At 43.0% G+C, this 17,930-nt stretch overlaps 1 protein-coding gene across 1 annotated transcript; it reads right to left on the bottom strand.

Annotated features, from left to right (window-relative positions):
• Positions 1–4,518: 4,518 nt before the first annotated feature.
• On the bottom strand, positions 4,519–9,568 carry si:ch211-112f3.4 (EF-hand and coiled-coil domain-containing protein 1). Its single transcript, XM_034869907.1, has 7 exons — positions 8,675–9,568; positions 7,068–7,500; positions 6,838–6,972; positions 6,483–6,562; positions 5,648–5,783; positions 5,411–5,564; positions 4,519–4,882 (listed from the first exon to the last, which is right to left on the bottom strand). Exons 1-7 carry the CDS (start codon positions 9,456–9,458, stop codon positions 4,859–4,861), a joined length of 1,746 nt encoding a protein of 581 aa, XP_034725798.1. The 5' UTR covers positions 9,459–9,568; the 3' UTR covers positions 4,519–4,858.
• Between the last annotated feature and the right edge of the window lie 8,362 nt (positions 9,569–17,930).

Raw genomic sequence — 17,930 nt, 5'->3', positions numbered from 1 at the left:
TTTGGCCAACTACTAAAAACTGCCATTACGAAATGCCCTGAGTAAGATTCTTCTTTGTTTGAGCAAACGCACAGAAACAGTGGAAAATAGTATGTGGAAAATGGCCAGACAAGTGTCAGTTAGGAATGTGTTGGTACACCTGACACACACACACACACACACACACACACACACACACACACACACACACACACACACTTCACTGTTGGCTGCAGCTCACAGTGTTTTTGTATTAGATTTTTTTGTGTATGCCGAGAGGTTAGAAAGGCTTATTTTGCCACCAGGTGTTCCAGGTGAGGATAGCACCAGTCCCCCTGCCTGAAAACATCCCACAGCTCTCTACTGGTGCAGGGTAGTTGTTGTTGTGTTGTCCTAAGCTCATAGTAAGTGAAAAGATGCTCAACATGCTACAACGCACTGCAAGCAACCTGCAAAGCTCAACCAGCTGAACACCATTGTGTTCACACATGGTGCAGATTGTGAAGGTGTGTTAACTTGCCTGAGCCAGGATGTGCTTGTTGATATATTGCGAGGATATTTGTTATCTTTAATTTCAATCAAACTTGGAGCACTAAACCTTTCCAATGAAACACAGACCAATGAAGTTGTGAGGTTGGTTAACAGTTCGGTCCGTGGCCACAGGAAACCTTTTTGTTATTTTATTGTTGGTGGTGGTTTGCATTCTAGAGCCTTTAGATTCAGATCCACCAAAAGATAGTTTTTAAAGCTGTCCTACGGTCCAGTCCAACCAGCCATAGAGTCCCGGTCACACCAGCATAAAAAACACAACCTTTTAAATAAATTAACGTCAATGGAATCAACATGATCAGTGGATTCTCTCGCGGGGTGAAATAAATATGAACAACATTTTTGCGTTAAGTTTCACTCAAGTGAAACTGACCAACAGCAAAGCGTTGTGGCAGTTCTGGCCAATGAGGGAACAGGAGGAGAAGTAGCTATCCGCTTCTTTCTATCCCTCCTCTGTCGTTGTGTAGACCAAAGATAACTAAGATAACAGGCTTCCTGTCAGTGAGAAACATTTGTCCCTGTTACAGAGCGTTCCATTTGTACTCAGAAGTCAGATTTTCCCAGGTCAAAGTCGGAAACACGTAGCCTGGAAACCCAGACCCAAATCTGAAAGATCAAGGGTCTGGCAATGAGTAATGAAAGTCGCCCATCTCGAGGGGCGGCACCAGCTCGCTAACATTACGACCAATCACAACAACACACGGGAGACGTATCCAGAGCGCTAAGCCCCATATGCTTGCCTACCAGCGGAGATAACTGGTAGATTAAATTTGCCTTATCCAGTTGGAAAAATAGCAAAAACGTCCTTTGAGGGCCGTCTTCTGTTTCTTTTTTAGATAAAAACAAACAAGTCTAACTTGTTCATTGTTGCGGCCGAAGCCGTTAAAAAAACAACTGGCGTTCATCCATAGCCATCTTGCAATGTTTGCTAATGACTTTGACATGGCAGAGCCGTCAGCATCTCTGGCCCCGCCCATATCAGATACACCGATGTGATTGGTGCAGCTCGGCTACAAGGGCATAGTTAATGAGCAGCATTACTCGATGCCTGAGTGACTCGCTGAGCAAATTCAAACTGTGCCCCCTGACCTCGGATTTCTGAGTTTGAAACTCAGACAACCACCAAGTACCCCAAGATCAAATCCAACATGGCTGCTCCGTATATCAACAGTTGTGAAAGCTGTAGTAACGTACAGTCATTAGCGCACCTTTCATGTTTGTGTCTCACTAAATCAGTCGTACACACAGTGCTGTCCATCTTCTATCTGTGAAATTTTGGTTACGTTGTGGTAGCGTAATGCGTTGCTTTGAACTGGCATTGCTAACAATGGCTAACCTGGCTAAAGCTAATAATAATAATGAAAATACGACGTAAATGGAACCCACTATTATACAGTGAAAATGTCGAACGCTTGTTTTTGCCCCAATTTTTCATGAGCTGAACTCAAAGGCCTAAGACTTTTTCTATGTACACAAAAAGCTTATTTCTCCCAGTATTGTAAACAAATCTGTCTAAATCTGTTTTAGTGAGCACTTCTCCTTTGCCGAGATAATCCATCCACCTCACATATTTGGCATATCAAGATGCTGTTAGACAGCATGATTGTTGCACAGGTGTGCCTTAGGCTGGCCACAATAAAGGGCCACTCTAAAATATGCAGTTTTACTGTATTAGGGGGGCCAAAACCAGTCAGTATCTGGTGTTAGGGTTAGGGTTGGTGTTAGGGTTCATGCCAGGCAAAAAACTGATATAGAAAGTAACTCAGAGAGCTAATGTGACTGACTGGTGCTAGCTTGTTTCGGGCTTGCAATTTTCCCTTATTATTTAGGACGCACACATTAATCTTGCTGTGCTATTTTGCGATGTGACTGGGCACCGAGGAAGATTTCATTGAGCTTTTTTTTTTCAGATTCTGTAGAGTGAATTCAAGTTAAATTCTTAAAAAATGTGTTTTGTTTTTTCTCTTGTCACACGTATAATTAAAAAAAAAAACTAATAATAATCACTCTTGTCATGGAGGAGCCTGACATTTGTAAGCAAATGACTAACTGGAGAAGGTTGAACAATGGCAAAATCCGTTTAAACCTTAGTGTTCCCCGTTAAAACAAATGCACACACACACACACACACACACACACACACACACACACACACACACACACACACACACAATCGGACAGCAGAGACTCAGCTGTCCGGAGCTAACTCTTTCTTTAAGGGCTAACAGGTGTGGAGGAGAAGGAAATAGGAAGTGACCCTTTTTGACAGACTGGACCGAGAGCGGACGGTGGCCCAGAGACCTAGCCCAGGGACTTAGGAGAAACCTGCATGTGATGCTTGACATATTTGGCGCTTGTCAGACTTCTGTGCTGCATCGAAGGGGCCAGTAGAACAACCTGTGCAGGGCACATCGTGTAAATGTGCAAAACACGATCATGTTATCTGTTCAAAATCTTTGGGTGTTTTTTTTCCAACAACAACAAAATGTGTCATTGATGTTAAAATTGTGATTTTCTTTTTGTATTCCTTTGTCCTCCTTTCCCCTAATCTTTTTAACTCTTTGTGATTTTTAGTTTTGTGTCATAATTGCATCAGGCGCACAACCACTGTAAAGATGAAGCAACTTCCCCACGCTGGTCAAAGGCACAAAGTACTGTAAACGTGCTAACCGGACACCAGAGGGCACCGCAGGGATTCTCTAAACGGTCCAGCTCCTCAGTGCATCTCTGGGTTCAAACCCACACATCTCCACCCGAAAGGAACGTTTGTTTTGTCTTCTTTTCTACAGCGTTTGACTTGTCGTAGAAGTCCTTCCATCTGTTTACTGTCGGTCTGTATCCTCCACTCTCTCTTGACCAGGTGCCAGCGTTCTGCCTCTGTGTCAGTGGAAAGTTGTGAATACTTCTATAAGAGGGCAAGGAATGCTTTGTCTATTTATTTTCTGACGCACACAAAGCAAATTGTACATATATTTATTCTATATATAAGGTTGTTTATTTTGTCATTTCATTTTGGCTCCGAGTCTTTGTCACCGTGTTGTTGTCATTTTTCCTCTTCTCTCTTTGTTTTTTTTGTTTTTTCTTTGCTAAAAGGCCAGTAGAGCTTCTCGGTGCTCGCCGCAGTAGCACCGGCGGCGAGGCTAACGGATAGCACAGTGCCTTATACAGTACCTCTCTTTATACACTTCACACATTTGCACACACACCCTGCCACATGCAGGGAATTCTTAACACGACATAGAATGGCCTTAACCTATCAGAGCCAAGCTCAACCCAGAGTAACCAATCAGGAGCTAGGTTAGCCACAGAGTAGCGTCTCTACGTAATTAGCTTTGATTAATAAAATATGTACAGTAAGTTGATTATGATGTAATGTAATAATGACTTTATATGATGATGATGATGATGATGAGCAGTGGACAGGAGGGCTGGGAGAATCAGTTACAAGTTTTTGTTCATTGAATCTGAAAAAATGAGGACTTGAAAGCTGTAAAAACCTCAGTAGGCTGGTTTTACAGGGCGTCTGGGGGTCAAGTTAAGTTACGCAAGTACGATTTGAACCCACAGACACACCCGAAAACCCCAAAACAACAAGTGTGACATGATGGTCCCTCCTGTGTATGAAATCCAAACTGAACTTCCGCCTGTCCAGGTCAGCTCTGCTGAAAAAAGACACTTCATGGTTGCCTTCTCTGTGTGTTCTTCTTCTAAAAGCCCTCCATTTGAGAGGCTGGAGGAAGGCTCTCTCCCTGCAGGACTTTGTAAATTGCTGGAAATAAAGGACTCTATTATTTCATACCATTCCTCCATCTTGTTGTCTGTTTTGTCAGCTTTTTGGCGCCATCTAGTGGGCCTAGAAATGAAAGTCATGGTTTTGCGACGCTTCATTTGACCATCACTACCGTTTGGTCTGGAAGTTAAACTCCAACAACAGGGCTGAACACACTCACTTACACTGTGTAACTTACACTGGGAACAAAGGGGTTGGATAAAAATATATAATAACTGAAATTAAATAGATTCAAAATCCAATACGTAACAGTAAAAAAAAGTGTACGTTTAAATACATTAAATGAGTGTGAAAACCTGGGGTACACAACTGGGAAACTTACATGGGTGCAAAAACAAGCCAAAGACAAAAGAGAGAGAAAATTTAAGTGCCACAGAAGAAAGGTGTTGAACATGAGATGAGCAGAGGGTTGATGCTGCTGGTTTGATGCCCCCCCCCCCCCCGCAGATGGAACCAGTTTCTCTCTGCTCTCTCCTCCTTCATCCTCCCCTCCGTTTCCAAGGAGACCCCTGGAGGACAGCCGGACTCAGAGGGCGTCAGCTAACTGCAAGACCTGAGATGGACCTAGATGGGGATAAAAGTACCAAGGATCATCTCACCATTGATAAATACACAGTTTTTTGTGCATACAAACACAAAAGCAACATATCATAACGGATGGGGAACATTGTTAACCCCTTGGTTCATTTTGCTCAAGTTTCTACATCAGAAATTTGGTTTTCTATCAACCAAAGTGTCTGAAAATAATAATGTTTATGGTTCCTTACGACGCTCTTTACAAGTAAAATAAATGATCAGTTTACTGATTTCTTTGAATTTTGGGTGTTTTGTTCTATTTTAACAACAAACGTCTAAAAAAGTGCAGGAAGAAAGACGTTGAAAAAGCGCTAGATAAACATTAAAGCACAGAACAAAAGTGCCAAATGTTGGGAGAAGGGCAGAAAAGTCTTTTTTTAATTTAAACTGTGGACTTGTTTAGTGGGCGGGAGGACAGCACCAGGGTTAAGACTCCAGAGCTTTAAAAACTGTTGCAGTGTGGTCTTCACTTTAAGCCATTCCACTACGCCTCTTAACCACGTTCTTCTCACCCACCTTTTCTTTTTCAAAGCCTCTGCTTCCCTCCGGCTGGTCCTGGGTTCGGCCCCTCCAGCTGCAGCGCCCCCTGCTGTCCTTAAAAGTGCTGATGAGGTTTTTCTCATGCAGGGGACTCGGAGAGATGAACTGGTGGACCTCATTGCTCTGACATCTGGAGGAAGAAGACAAAGTGACATCTGACACTGGTGATGGAAACACGTGTCCCCATAGTCGGTGAGTTAGATGTCAGCTGACCCTTTGCCACAGCCGTGCAGTCGGTGCTTCTTCACATCCGACAGGCAGCCCTGTCCTTCCTCCCTCATCCCTCTGTCCTCCTCCTCTTCATCAGAAGCAGCTCTTCCTTCCACCGCTCTCTGCAGACACTCTGCCTCTGAAAGCAGCAGAAGAAGTTACTTTACTTGCTGAATGACATTTCAGTGGTTAAGACTTCACAAATGTGGACCTGAGTGGATTGTTTTTTTTTTGTAAAGCATTGGCTAATGAATAATTTTCCGGGTGCCCTGTTGACTTTTTTCCACAACAGACATGTGTTGTAACTAATTAAAAACAACTATATTTCTTCTGTTCAGGGTTGCAGACGCTGGCTCACTGACATGACTTACTGGGACACTTGAAGGAACAACATCGTAACAAAATTTGTTTTACAAGTGCTTGTTCGGACCACTAAGGTCTATATAAAAGAGACTTCAGATACAGTATTAGGGGACCACTAAGGTCTATATAAAAGAGACTTCAGATACAGTATTAGGGGACCACTAAGGTCTATATAAAAGAGACTTCAGATACAGTATTAGGGACCACTAAGGTCTATATAAAAAAGACTTCAGATACAGTATTAGGGGACCACTAAGGTCTATATAAAAGAGACTTCAGATACAGTATTAGGGGACCACTAAGAGTCCAAAAAGCCCCATGTTGTGAGACCTTTAAATACATCAACAATCCCTGACAAGCATGCCCAATGGGTGCAAAGTCTGTTTTTCACCACTGGATGGACATCTAGAGTTCAGTCAGAACACGCTCCAGGTCCTTCATGGCTCAGTGAGCCTTCACTTTTCCAGACACTCACGTGGCTTGCTAGAGACGTCTTCTGCTCGGATTGGGTAAAGTTGTTGATGGGTGGGGTCAGGGATGCAGGTGCAGCGGGATCTTGAGGGTTACAAAGGTGCAGAACATATCTCAGATATAATGCCATCAGGTAATACTGTGGGCAGAGTCCCAGTATTAGCATCATTTCATCATTTTAATGAGAGTTATTTAAACTGGTATGTATTTTATTCACTGGCTTGGACCTGTCTAATGAAAGCTTTCCTTTTTCCGCTGGTATTAGCGCATTGAATTTTAATATCAAATCAGTTGAGCAGAGAGGCAAATAATGTGAAAGTAGATGCACAAACATGCCTGTGCACACATAGTGTTTGTACCTGTACTGGTGTAGTTCAGTCTCCAGTTGAGTGATCCTGGACCGAAGCTGCGGCACAGACTGAGCCTGCTCCTGGATCATCCGAACCCTCTGAAGTCCCAAGCTCAGGGCCTCCCTGGCCTCCTCCGCCCGCCTCCTGATGGAGATCATCCGAGATCATCAAACCATTCCTGTAATATCTATCCATTCTTCCGTTTAAACATCACCCAGTTAATTTTACAAAACTCCAACCTGATCTGAGCGTTCTTCTTCCTCAATTCAGACTCCGCCCCATGAAGCTTGCGCACCTCCTGGTAGGCCCATCGCAGCTCCTCCTCCAGATGTTCATTGAATTTCATGGCCTCCTCCAGCTGCCCGTCACGCGAGGAGCGAATCAGCTTCAGCTCCCTCACAAGGGGGTCCCTGATGTCCTGTCTCCTCGCCACCCTCCTCGCCGCATCACCGATGCACTGTCCTTTAATCCTGTGTGTTGGTACCAGTTTTCCCTGTATGAGGGTGATGGAAGTTTTCGGAGTTGAAACCATAGAACTGAAGCTGGACGGAGAAGGGGGGGGGCGGCTCCTCTCCTGTCGGAGTGCCACCTCCAGGGCCAGGCAGCGGGCGTCGCTTCCCTGCAGCGCAGAGCGGAGGTCCTCCACCAGCTCCCTCAGAGCTGCTACCTCATCTGGAGAAGAAAAGCAACAACAGCAGCAAGAGAATTGAATATTGATCCAGTTACAGGAACAGTAAGTAAAGGGACATTTTGTGTTTTTAAGCCAAGACTGTATTTTTATTTGTATAAGTAGTCTTTTTGTTGACGACGTTTCATTTCTGGGATTGTTCAGGTTTCGCCAGATTTTCCGCCGGATGTCCCGCATTTAGCCAGATTTCCATTTTCCTTTGAGTTGGCATTTCAAGCTCCGGTGGATTCATGAGGGTTAGGGTTAACTGGTCCTCAGTTCTCAGCAGGGTAAATCCAGACTACTAGCTAGGCTATTTGTCCAAATTGAGTTTTCTGTTACACGACTAAAACTACATTTCAACAAACACATGTTCTACCAAAACAAGTTCCTTCCCGAGGCTATTTTGCCACGGCACCGTGGCTCCGTCCGGCGCCACCAAAGACGGTTGTAATTGTGTAATTGGTTCAAAGAAATGCCGATAAACAATAAAACATGTTTTCTCCAATCCCGTAATGCTGTGTGTGTGGACTAGCCAGACCCTCCTCTGTGGTGCTGTGGAGGAAGGTCTGGAAGTACAGTGTCTAAGTGACTAATGTGAACAAATACCAAGGAATTTTCCTAGTGGAGTTTGGATCTGATCACATTCAGTGGGGATACTGGGGGGGGGGGGTCTAGCACTGCCTGCAGTATTGACTGTAAAGGGATTAACAGAATGAGAGAACAGGTGGTGCAAGAGATGGAAAAGGTGAAGAATGAATCAAGTAGGAAATCACACTTAAAGTGGGACAGGTTACATTTTAAGATAAAGAAAGTTCAAGTAATTGATGCTTAATAGTCTACTTCCTCTCCTACCACACGTCGTCTCTAGCCTTTTATTACTGCTCTGTGTCTCTCTGTTCAGTAAACAACAATGTACACTTTATTTATCCTGCAAGGGGAAATTACAATGTTTTCACTCTGTTGTTATTACCCACAGGCCCGAAATAGACACACATGCTCAGTACCTAAGGCAGTGGGCATGTCAGGCATCCAAATGATGGCTACAGTCAGTTAGAAGGTAAAAACAGACTCGTGCTTGAATTGTGCAGCAGTTGAAGTTTGTATAGATCTCAATGATCCCAGAAGGAATCTCCATGCAACAATAGTGTAACATGGACATCCTGTGGGCTACTGTACCTGACTCGCTGTGTTCCGCGCTTCGACCTTTCATCGATCTGTTAACGGGTCCATTCTGGTCCCTCGCCAGATCAAAACTCACACATTTTCTTCGTCTGACACGCGGCCACCGAAGCCGGATCTGTCGCTCGACCAGCTCCGTGTCTTCTGTAACCGGGAGGCGCCAGGCACACTCCGCAGCGCCTCCACGCGCACTGCGCACACGGAAATACCCACAGAGCCGCGAGTGGAAGTCTTTAAAGGAAAGCTGGCAGGGCAACACAGAGCAAACATCCATAAAATCTTCATCTTCTTCATTTTTTTGTCTATCTCCATCTCCAGTTCCTCCTTTCGTCCTCCTCTTTCCTTTCTCCGCCCCGGTACCGAGTCCCAGTACGGCGCACAGCGCGGTGAAGTCCTCCGCCGACACCGTGTCGTTCCGGTTGGGGTAGGCCAGGTGGTGAAAGACCTCCTGCAGGTACTGGTCTATTCCAGTGGCCAGGACCACGATTTCGTTATCCACGCCGGGGTCGGGGCAGTGGTGATGGGCCAGCGCGCTCCGGAGCCACTCGCTTTTACGCGCTGCCCGTGGCGAGGGCTTGACGCGCGGCAGGTCCAGTGCGTTGCGGTCCATGACTGCACATAAACTAGTTAAGTTGAACTCCTCGATCTTATCACATAAAAGTCGGGTCACAATTAGAATCGGATATGATTTGAGAGCAGATAAGGCTAGAAACACACCCCGGTGTGGTTTGACGTTGCGTAACTCCCTGGAAATCTCACTTTGGATTCCTTCCCGGTGCATCAAGATCTGATCCCCTCGGGGGAGAAAAAAGTCCCACTGTCCCGACTCCACCCTTTTGTGTTCACACTCTGAACGCTTGTGTGTGTGTGTGTGTGTGCGTGTGTGTGTGTGTGCACGCTCGAGCTTAAATTTACAGTATAGGCAAGAAAGTGCAGCCAATTCTGGTGCAGTGGTTGTTTGATCTCCATTACAAAAGTGGATAACACATCAATTATTGCCATAAAAGCGTGCAGTCTCGCCGTGTTCCTCCACGGGGAGCCCTGAGCAACAGTTTGTGGTTGCATTTGTCTGATAAATAATCAGATTCATACACACATGTCATACAACAGATTAGTGGACTATATGATTTGCAGAGGTCATTCTGTGGCGTCTTTCATCCAGGGACAAAAACAAACCACAACAACCCAGAGTGAGTCATGGTGGCTCTCAGTTTGCACTTTTGTCAGAATTAATTGTAAGTGGATCTGACTAAGCCACTACCTGTGTGTCAGCAGCAACAAAAAAACACAAAAAAGTGCACCTTCTGTTACCTTGGACATGAATGTTTCCTGGAAATGGAACAACTGGCAGGGGAAATGCCTTTCCCCACACAGACCACCACTTGTCACACACCTGACAGCCATAACAAAGAGAGCGTGTTGATTACACTCACCTGGGCATGACTAGACCGTACCACGCACGTTACACATGAATAACACTCCACTGCGGCTTTACCACAGCATTACACATAGATAATAATTGGTAACTCAGAATTAGAGATGACACTATGTGTCAATTGACAGGAAATGAATCAACTCAAATCATTTATCATGCCAGAGGAATTTTGTATGATGGCTTCTAAATTGTAAATGTTTGCTCTTTAAGTGATCACACTGTAAATTAAATATCCTTGCGGAGATGTCCTCTTCTATTTCATATACAAACATGGAATTTAACCAAAGAAAGAAAGAAAGAAAGAAAGGGAAGTATATAACTTTAGTTAAATCCCAGGAATGGGATTTGAGTGTGCTCACATTATTCTTCGTTTCAGTTTCATAATTGCATTTAGAGGTTGTGCCACAATAGGTTTACAGTATGTGGCTTAATTTAAAAGAAACACCATATTTTTGTTGTACTTTCACATTGCTTGGGGGGGGGACTTTGGGCTTTTTCACTTTGTAAACCCATGACGTGCACAAAAAAGATATATAACACAATAAAGGAAAGGGAAAAATTCCAAAAGCATAACATGATTACTTTAATCATCATCATTTATTATCAATAACAACAAAAACAAAAGCAGTTGTTGTCAATGAAAATCTCTGGACTCAGTCTTCAGGCTCCCTCCAACAACATCCATTAAATATGCACAAAAAGGAAATCTCACAAGTGAAAAATAAAAATGACAAAATGATAACGTAAGACACGAAAGGGTGCAAGTTTAAACATAGGAATACAATACAGCAACAATGGGAAACAAAAAGGATTTGAACACTCAAAAAAGCCTTTTCAAGGATGCTCTTTTGATTCCAGTCTCGGAGGTCGCAACATGGAAGCTAATCAGATCCTTTTTAAAATAAAGAGTATTTGATAAAGTTGGGTGTGCAAACCATTTTCGGCCTTGACATTTTCATAGTTCAAATGACATGTTGAAGAAAGTAAGATAAAGTGACGATGAAAATAATCGGTGTCAGCCGTGTGTTATAAGATTACACTTTTTGAAACCACAGTATGCTGCATTCAGGGCTGTAGCGTATTAGCATGTATATTCCCATCTTTTTATGAAAAAACATCAGTAGTCGACAGACTTTTTTGGTGGCTGTTCAAAACTGTCTGGGGACGTAGGAGTCGTGATAATCAGCCATCCAGATACAAAATTGTGCCGACCGGCAAAGGAGAAAACTTACCTTTCTTAATAAACATGGAGACATATACAGAACAATTCAAAATGAATTACGAATGCTACTGAAGAGTGTCACTTTTTCACCTCTGCGTACCACATGCTAATGTACTGATTAGCATGTGAGTCATCTGAAGTCACCAGAAGCTCCCAGAGGGAAACCTGAGCTGTTGTTTAGTCTTTGATTTGGTCTCCAGCGCTGATCTGAACTGCAGCGTTCGCGGTGACTCATCGTGGGGCTTTTACCTTTGGAAAGGTGTGTGAGTTTACAGTTTACATCTGTGCTGCTCAAAGCTACTTCCCCAAGACAAACCACGGTATTTAAATCGTCCTGAAGATGTAAAAAAGACTATTATCATCTGTGGCCTGTTGGTCGGACATGTGGGGGCAGGCACAGAGCTCAGTTCAGGCCCGATGTGTCTCACTATGTTCTTCCATCCAGGCTTCCAGGAAACAATCTGTGATAACACAATTACGGTCAAGGTATACAGCCACACACACACACATATACACACACACACACATATACACACACAATTCACGTACCATTGTACAGCTGATCCTTGTGTTGTCTTCTGGTCAAAATTGAAAATCAACACTTTTGTTGATGCTTTTTAATAAAAATTTCAACTTTTTCTCACGTTTTTGTCCTTTTTTTTACACATTTGATGTTTTTTTTCAAGGTTTGTCACTTTTTTGACGTTTTCAACACTAAATTGTTAACTTTAGTTTTACAGTTATTTTTGGAATTTATGGTCAACAAACCTCATTTATAGGAAATCGTACCTAATGTTTGAGTTAGAAAAGCAGAAATTAGGAATTATTGAGACTAAAATTATAAGAATGGATGTTGATGATAATCACAGACTGGAATATGTCAACTTTTACTCAATACTATTTCAAAAACACTTCAAGGTTTTTTCAAATGCTATAAAATTGAGTTAGACGCCCCAAACTTTATGAAAGTAGAGATTTGTACTTGCGAAAGAGCGTTGTGTGGAATCAATCATGTTACAATTGGGTAGTTAAAAAGAACATTGATAGAGGACAACGTGAGGGTTAAGCAAAAACTACTCTACCCCTCAGCTGGTGTTCACCATGCAGCCAACATTGGCCATTTGTTGTAGAAATATTCCTCAGTTTTTGAAAATATATTGTTATGGTGTTCTTACCTACTATGTTCATGTAAATGTATACAGATTTCAGCCAAAAAACTCTATTCTGCAAAGAAAAGTAGAGCACATTGCACTCAACTACAAACCTACACACACACTGCACGGTGCCCACACATGGAGTAAGTAAATGCTCTATGGCGCTGTTGTTACAGTTAACTGTCCTGCAGCCATCCATTCCCAGCGGCTGCAAAACACACAACAAATGGGTTGTGCAGATCTGTCGTCATCACTTTAGGAATGATTAAAGTTGCAGTATGTGTGACCCTCCCTCTGTCCTGACTGGTGTTTCTTTGTAATTACTGCAAAGCTCTTGTTTCTCCATCAAGTTGCATCTAAAAAGAGCACATAAATCACATAATAGGTGTTTTGGTGAGGGTAAATGCTGTCTTTATCTGTTCTTCCTTATGTGTGTGTGTGTGTGTGTGTGTGTGTTTGTGTGTCTGTGTGTGCTAACTAGAAGTTAATGTGTGGCGCAGCAGTAGTCCCCCTCTGTCCTGCTGTCATGCTGCCTCCCTCAGTCAGTCCTCCAGCTGCCTGCCCTGGGTAAAGGGGACCTGATCTGAAAATAAAAGGATGGGAAGGGTGGGGGGGGCTGTAAATGGCTGTAAATGAAGGGGGGGGGGTCTGAAGCTGCTCATGCATGCATGCCTGATTGTCCTGTTGTTCACCTTTGAGAGGAGGAGTGAGGCAGTATCAGTGTTGATAGGAGTTGGGTTAAGGCTTTGTGTTGGATGCCAAATGCTCCTCTGAGGGTCAACATAAGACAAATACAGCGTTAACACCCCCAACACACACACACTCACACACACACACACACATACACACTGATATACTGTGTCAGTTGACTGGTTTAACCCCGCAGAGATGCGGAGGTCTCTAAGCATAAGGTCACACATCTAAACCTTTTTGCCAGCATTTAGTTGTCATCCTCTAAGTTTTTTGTCGTGATCTGGGACCATTTCCTGTCTCGGCCTGCATGTTTCAGGACTGAGCCATGTGTCACGTACAGGATGAGCTCATCATGGTATCATATGTGGCTCTTCAAAAAAACAGTGCTACAGAGGCAGCATACCGTATGTAAAGTATCCGTCTGCCTTGCATCATTGTGTACTGTGTTCTGTTGCCAAATTCAAACAATCAAAACATGGTTTTATATCTCATTTGGCGTTTTTTTACTTACTGGTTTTTCTCGCATTGCCAGACCTATCTTCACAGCGCTGTGGAGCATATCTTTAAACCAATCAGTTAGCTGGATACATGGTTAAAGGTAACTTGCTCTTCCCAGTGTGTATACTTCGTCCACAGCAAACCAAAACGTCCCAGTGAGAGAGGAAATGCCGTAAACATATTCTTTGCACATCTTTACAATCCTTCCCCCTCAAATGTTCTTCAAAACGGGCCGTTTTAGCATGTAGCTTACTAGCTCAAAGAGTGTTGTGTCCCCTGTGGGAATGTGTTTTGGGAGCAGCAACACACAGAGAGTGGAAGATGAGGGGCAAAGCCTAACGGAAGCCTTTGGAAGACCAGATGCTGTATGACGATACAACAGACTTTTATTACCAGCGATGAAGTTTGTAAGCAAATACTCACTGAGCTGAGAAGAAGGAAAGCTCTGGACAAAAATAAGCTCCTACCTTGGGACATTATTAATTTGTAATGCTTCACACTTTATATACTCTTTTGCACTTTATAGTCTGTGCAAAGTGCAAAGTGTTCTTTGCACTTTAGCAGATGCACTTTAACTCATGCACTTTAAGCACGTTATAATGTAGGCTAGGCTTTGTCATGTTTGTAAGTTGGTTGTTGTTTCTGATTGTTTTTTTGGTCTCTAATGTATACTGTCGCTAAAATGTATTTTTGTAAAAACTTCAATAAAGCTTTTTGAAAAAAGAAGAAGCAAAGCCTAACGTCTATAACATCAAGATGTCAGGCTCGATCCAGACTACTCACGGGCAAAACGTTTCATCACAGGTTTTTTTTCCCCAATTGCTTACAAGCTTTAATGACATGCATGACAGGGCAATTATTTAAACTGACACACAGAGAGCAAAAACCTCTTCTCAAGTCTCCAAAAGTCTAAACACGTTTTCTGCTATACACAATTTTTGCAATGCACTGAACACAGTTCTCTGCATAACACACACCAATCTGAGATAAAGGGCCATTTCACAACACTGCTAATAAAAATGACACTACATGAGCTGATGGGCCGATATATTTGGCACCTGGCCAAACACCCCAGTGGTTAATTGTTACCACTTCAATCAGGAAGTAAGCACTGTTAAAAAAGACCACAGGTGAGCACCTTTTTTATTTTTATTTCTTTTACAACAACAATGGAAGACCCAGCTGTGTGGCAAGATGCTTCCTAATTATTTTTCTTGCCTATTCTGCAAGATTTTCTTTTGCAGTTTACCGGGTTTTTTTTGTGAGCATATTTCTGTTCAGTGCAATGTAAATATATCTGCTGTGCATGTGTTGCACTGACATGCTTGGTGAAAAAACAGCATGCGTGTGTATCTGCAAATATTTCTGTGCATGGTAACAATCGGAAGAATTTTCTGAGCTATTTTAGAATTATGGCAAGTCATACTAAAGAGGAGAGTGCTTTTCATTTTGTCTAAGGGTGAGTAGTTGGTTAGACAAAAACCTGGTAATATGAATTAAGTGTGTGCCATTTTGGTGCAAAAGTTGGGTTTTGATAATGCTTTATGTAGTTTTGATTGCAGTGCTTCATTTTGAGGGAAATGTGAGTTTTTTTTGCAGTTTGAGTGTGTGGTTTTGTGAATTGTGAGGCCCAGTTTATTTATTTTTAGCAATTGGAAAAACTGTAAATACAGTAAAGTGTCATGGTGTTCACTAATTTGGGTTTGAAAGTTTAAGGGTAGAGTATATGGCCAATGATGATCCACATCTTCACAGACCGAGAAGTCCAGAGCCATTTGTCCGAGGCACTGAACATGAAGCACAAGCTTTATTTTGTGATAGGACAAGCACTCTTTTGTCAGCAGTGCGTAAGCTTTGAGTGATTTGGTGAGCTCACTGCTTTGCTTGCTAGGTGTGGTTTTCTCTAAAGTATCTGCAGTGGGACAATCGCTGACCTAAATCTCTGACAGTTAATAATCCACTCACACACACACACACCTGGACACTCTAACGGCTCTTAACTGCTAATCATCAATCATCACTGGTACAAGCTAATTACAAGTTTTTAAAGCATGTATAGCATATAGCATGTATAGCACATGTAGCATATCTCAATTACTTTTCAAGTTATTGACCAATAAACTTTGAAAGGGGCGTGGCTTTGGACATAAATGAACATAAATCAGCAACCGTAAAGGCTAATCATCACAAAACGTACAGGGTATGTTCAGATAAAGGCCCCAGATATACCCTGTCAGTTTTATATATATACACCACTAGGGGGCACTACAAGTGCAATATAGGGGAGTGGCATTTCACACATTTTACCATTAATCACAAATTAATTGTCCAATCATCACAAATCTCTCAGTATATGTCTTCATAATTACCGGAACCACGCCCTGAAAGTTTCATTCAAATTGAACACCAGGGGGTGCTATAAATGCGAACAAACTGCAGGTGACATAGCGCAAATCAGGCTATAAATGACTATATGTACACTCAACACAAAACTTCCAGGAAATGTCTACATAATGACCTCACACATGCACTGCACGTCTCATTCAAATTGACCACTAGGGGGCGATCTAAACGCACAGTAACTGGACGTGGAATGACGCAAATCAAGATTTGAGCTTGGAATCGCAGCTTGGGGCTTTATTACCTATTCTTTTTTTTTTGGGGGGTTATCTGCTTTTCTCAAATCGCCGTGAGCTGGACTGAGATACATATTACACAGAATTGAAAATATTTTTATTTGACAAATCAGTTGTAGGCATTTTAAACAAAGTGCACTGATTGTCCAATCGTTACAAAGCTTGCAGGACATGTTTTATGAGGACCTTGGACCACATGTTTGAAATTACTTGTCACTATTGAGAAAAAGGTTTTGAACCTGCGAATCGCCGCTTGCGCCTACATTTTTCTACACGTTTTTGTGAGCTGCTGAAACTGACGCTGGAAATTCAATTTCCTTGCGGGAGTCATCCCAAAGGATCAATAAAGAGAATTCTAAGTCTAACAGTGTGTCAGTCCTGCGAGCTCCAAGCTGTCCAGATGGTCCGACATCCGTGAATGACCTCCCATTCACTCACTTTGATGTAGATCATAAAGTGGGCACATTGTTCTGCCACATCTGTCAACTTTCCTCTCTCTGTGTGGGTTAGTATAAATGTTAGGAAGTTTTGTGCAAAAGTAAACACTCCTCACATGGAATGGTCCCTCTTCCAAAACAACCCGATTCACTCTAATCAAGCAATCTTTGATAGATGAGGAGCGTGTCAACATGGGCCTTGACATGAGAAATTAGGTGGGACAAAAAGCAGGCTCGGAGTCCGCTCTTTCAATGGAGATGTGATTTATGGTGTGTGGTGTGTGTTTGTGCGCGTGTGTGTGTGCGTGTGTGTGCGTGTGCGCGCCACATTGTAAACAGCACTCTACAGTGTGACAAGTGTAAACATTTCCTCATTCCTGAGATATCTAGGTAGCATGTGTCTACTTTTGAGCTGTCCCGCCTGTGCACAAGGTCATGGCTAAGATACATGCGTGCACATTCACATACCCGCCCTGTACACACATCCACACCTATTCACACACACACACGATTTCCAACTGCATTCCTGAGAGCCAGTGAAAAGTGTGGGTGAAGGTTGGGGAGAGCAGGTGAGGCGTGTGGCTACAGGTAGAGCTGCGGCTCTGAGCTGCCACACTCACACAGTGTCTGTGTAAGACATCACACACCTGTGGAAGTAAGTCATTTACATTTACATAAGCATGGTTGCTCAAAATGGTAGGCAATGCACTGCTCATCAGTAACCTCTATCTCACACATGCACACACTGACACAAACAACACATTTATAGTGCCCCTGAGTGACTCTTAGGAGGGAGTACCTTGAAACAGGAAGCTGTTTGAAGTACTACAGTAAACCAGGACATGCTATTCGATGGTAACCTTTTTAGGAAAAAATGAGGAAATTTGTTCCCCCCCTGTAACGCACCATGACCTGAGGCCAGCTGCTCATACAGGTGCAGAGGACATGGTTCGCAGTGCACAAGGCATCAACTTCAAACTGCATTCATTGTCTTCCAAACTGGATCTAAAAAAAGCAGGTTTGGCTCAACAGGCCCACTCACATGGCATTCACTGGCATTAGGTCTTGCACTGAGAAGTGTGTAAGCTGGCTGCCCAGTTCACACAGATAAGACCGGTATGTTTAGTGTTATTGATGAAATACATATTTTGATTCGGATTAGTGTGCACACACACACA

Source organism: Etheostoma cragini, chromosome 4, assembly GCF_013103735.1.
Source record: "Etheostoma cragini isolate CJK2018 chromosome 4, CSU_Ecrag_1.0, whole genome shotgun sequence".
Taxonomy (NCBI): Eukaryota; Metazoa; Chordata; class Actinopteri; order Perciformes; family Percidae; genus Etheostoma; species Etheostoma cragini.
Note: the sequence above shows the minus strand (reverse complement) of the source record. Positions and strands in the feature narration are given on the sequence as shown.

What these genes read in the sequence shown, in the direction of transcription:
- si:ch211-112f3.4 (XM_034869907.1), bottom strand. Translation starts at nt 9,458, where the DNA reads ATGCACCGGGAAGGAATCCAAAGTGAGATTTCCAGGGAGTTACGCAAC. An exon ending in CGCGGAACACAGCGAGTCAG is followed by an intron (nt 7,501 to 8,674) that starts GTACAGTAGCCC and finishes TTTCTTCTCCAG; the next exon opens with ATGAGGTAGCAGCTCTGAGG. An exon ending in GAGGCTTTGAAAAAGAAAAG is followed by an intron (nt 4,883 to 5,410) that starts GTGGGTGAGAAG and finishes ATCCCCATCTAG; the next exon opens with GTCCATCTCAGGTCTTGCAG.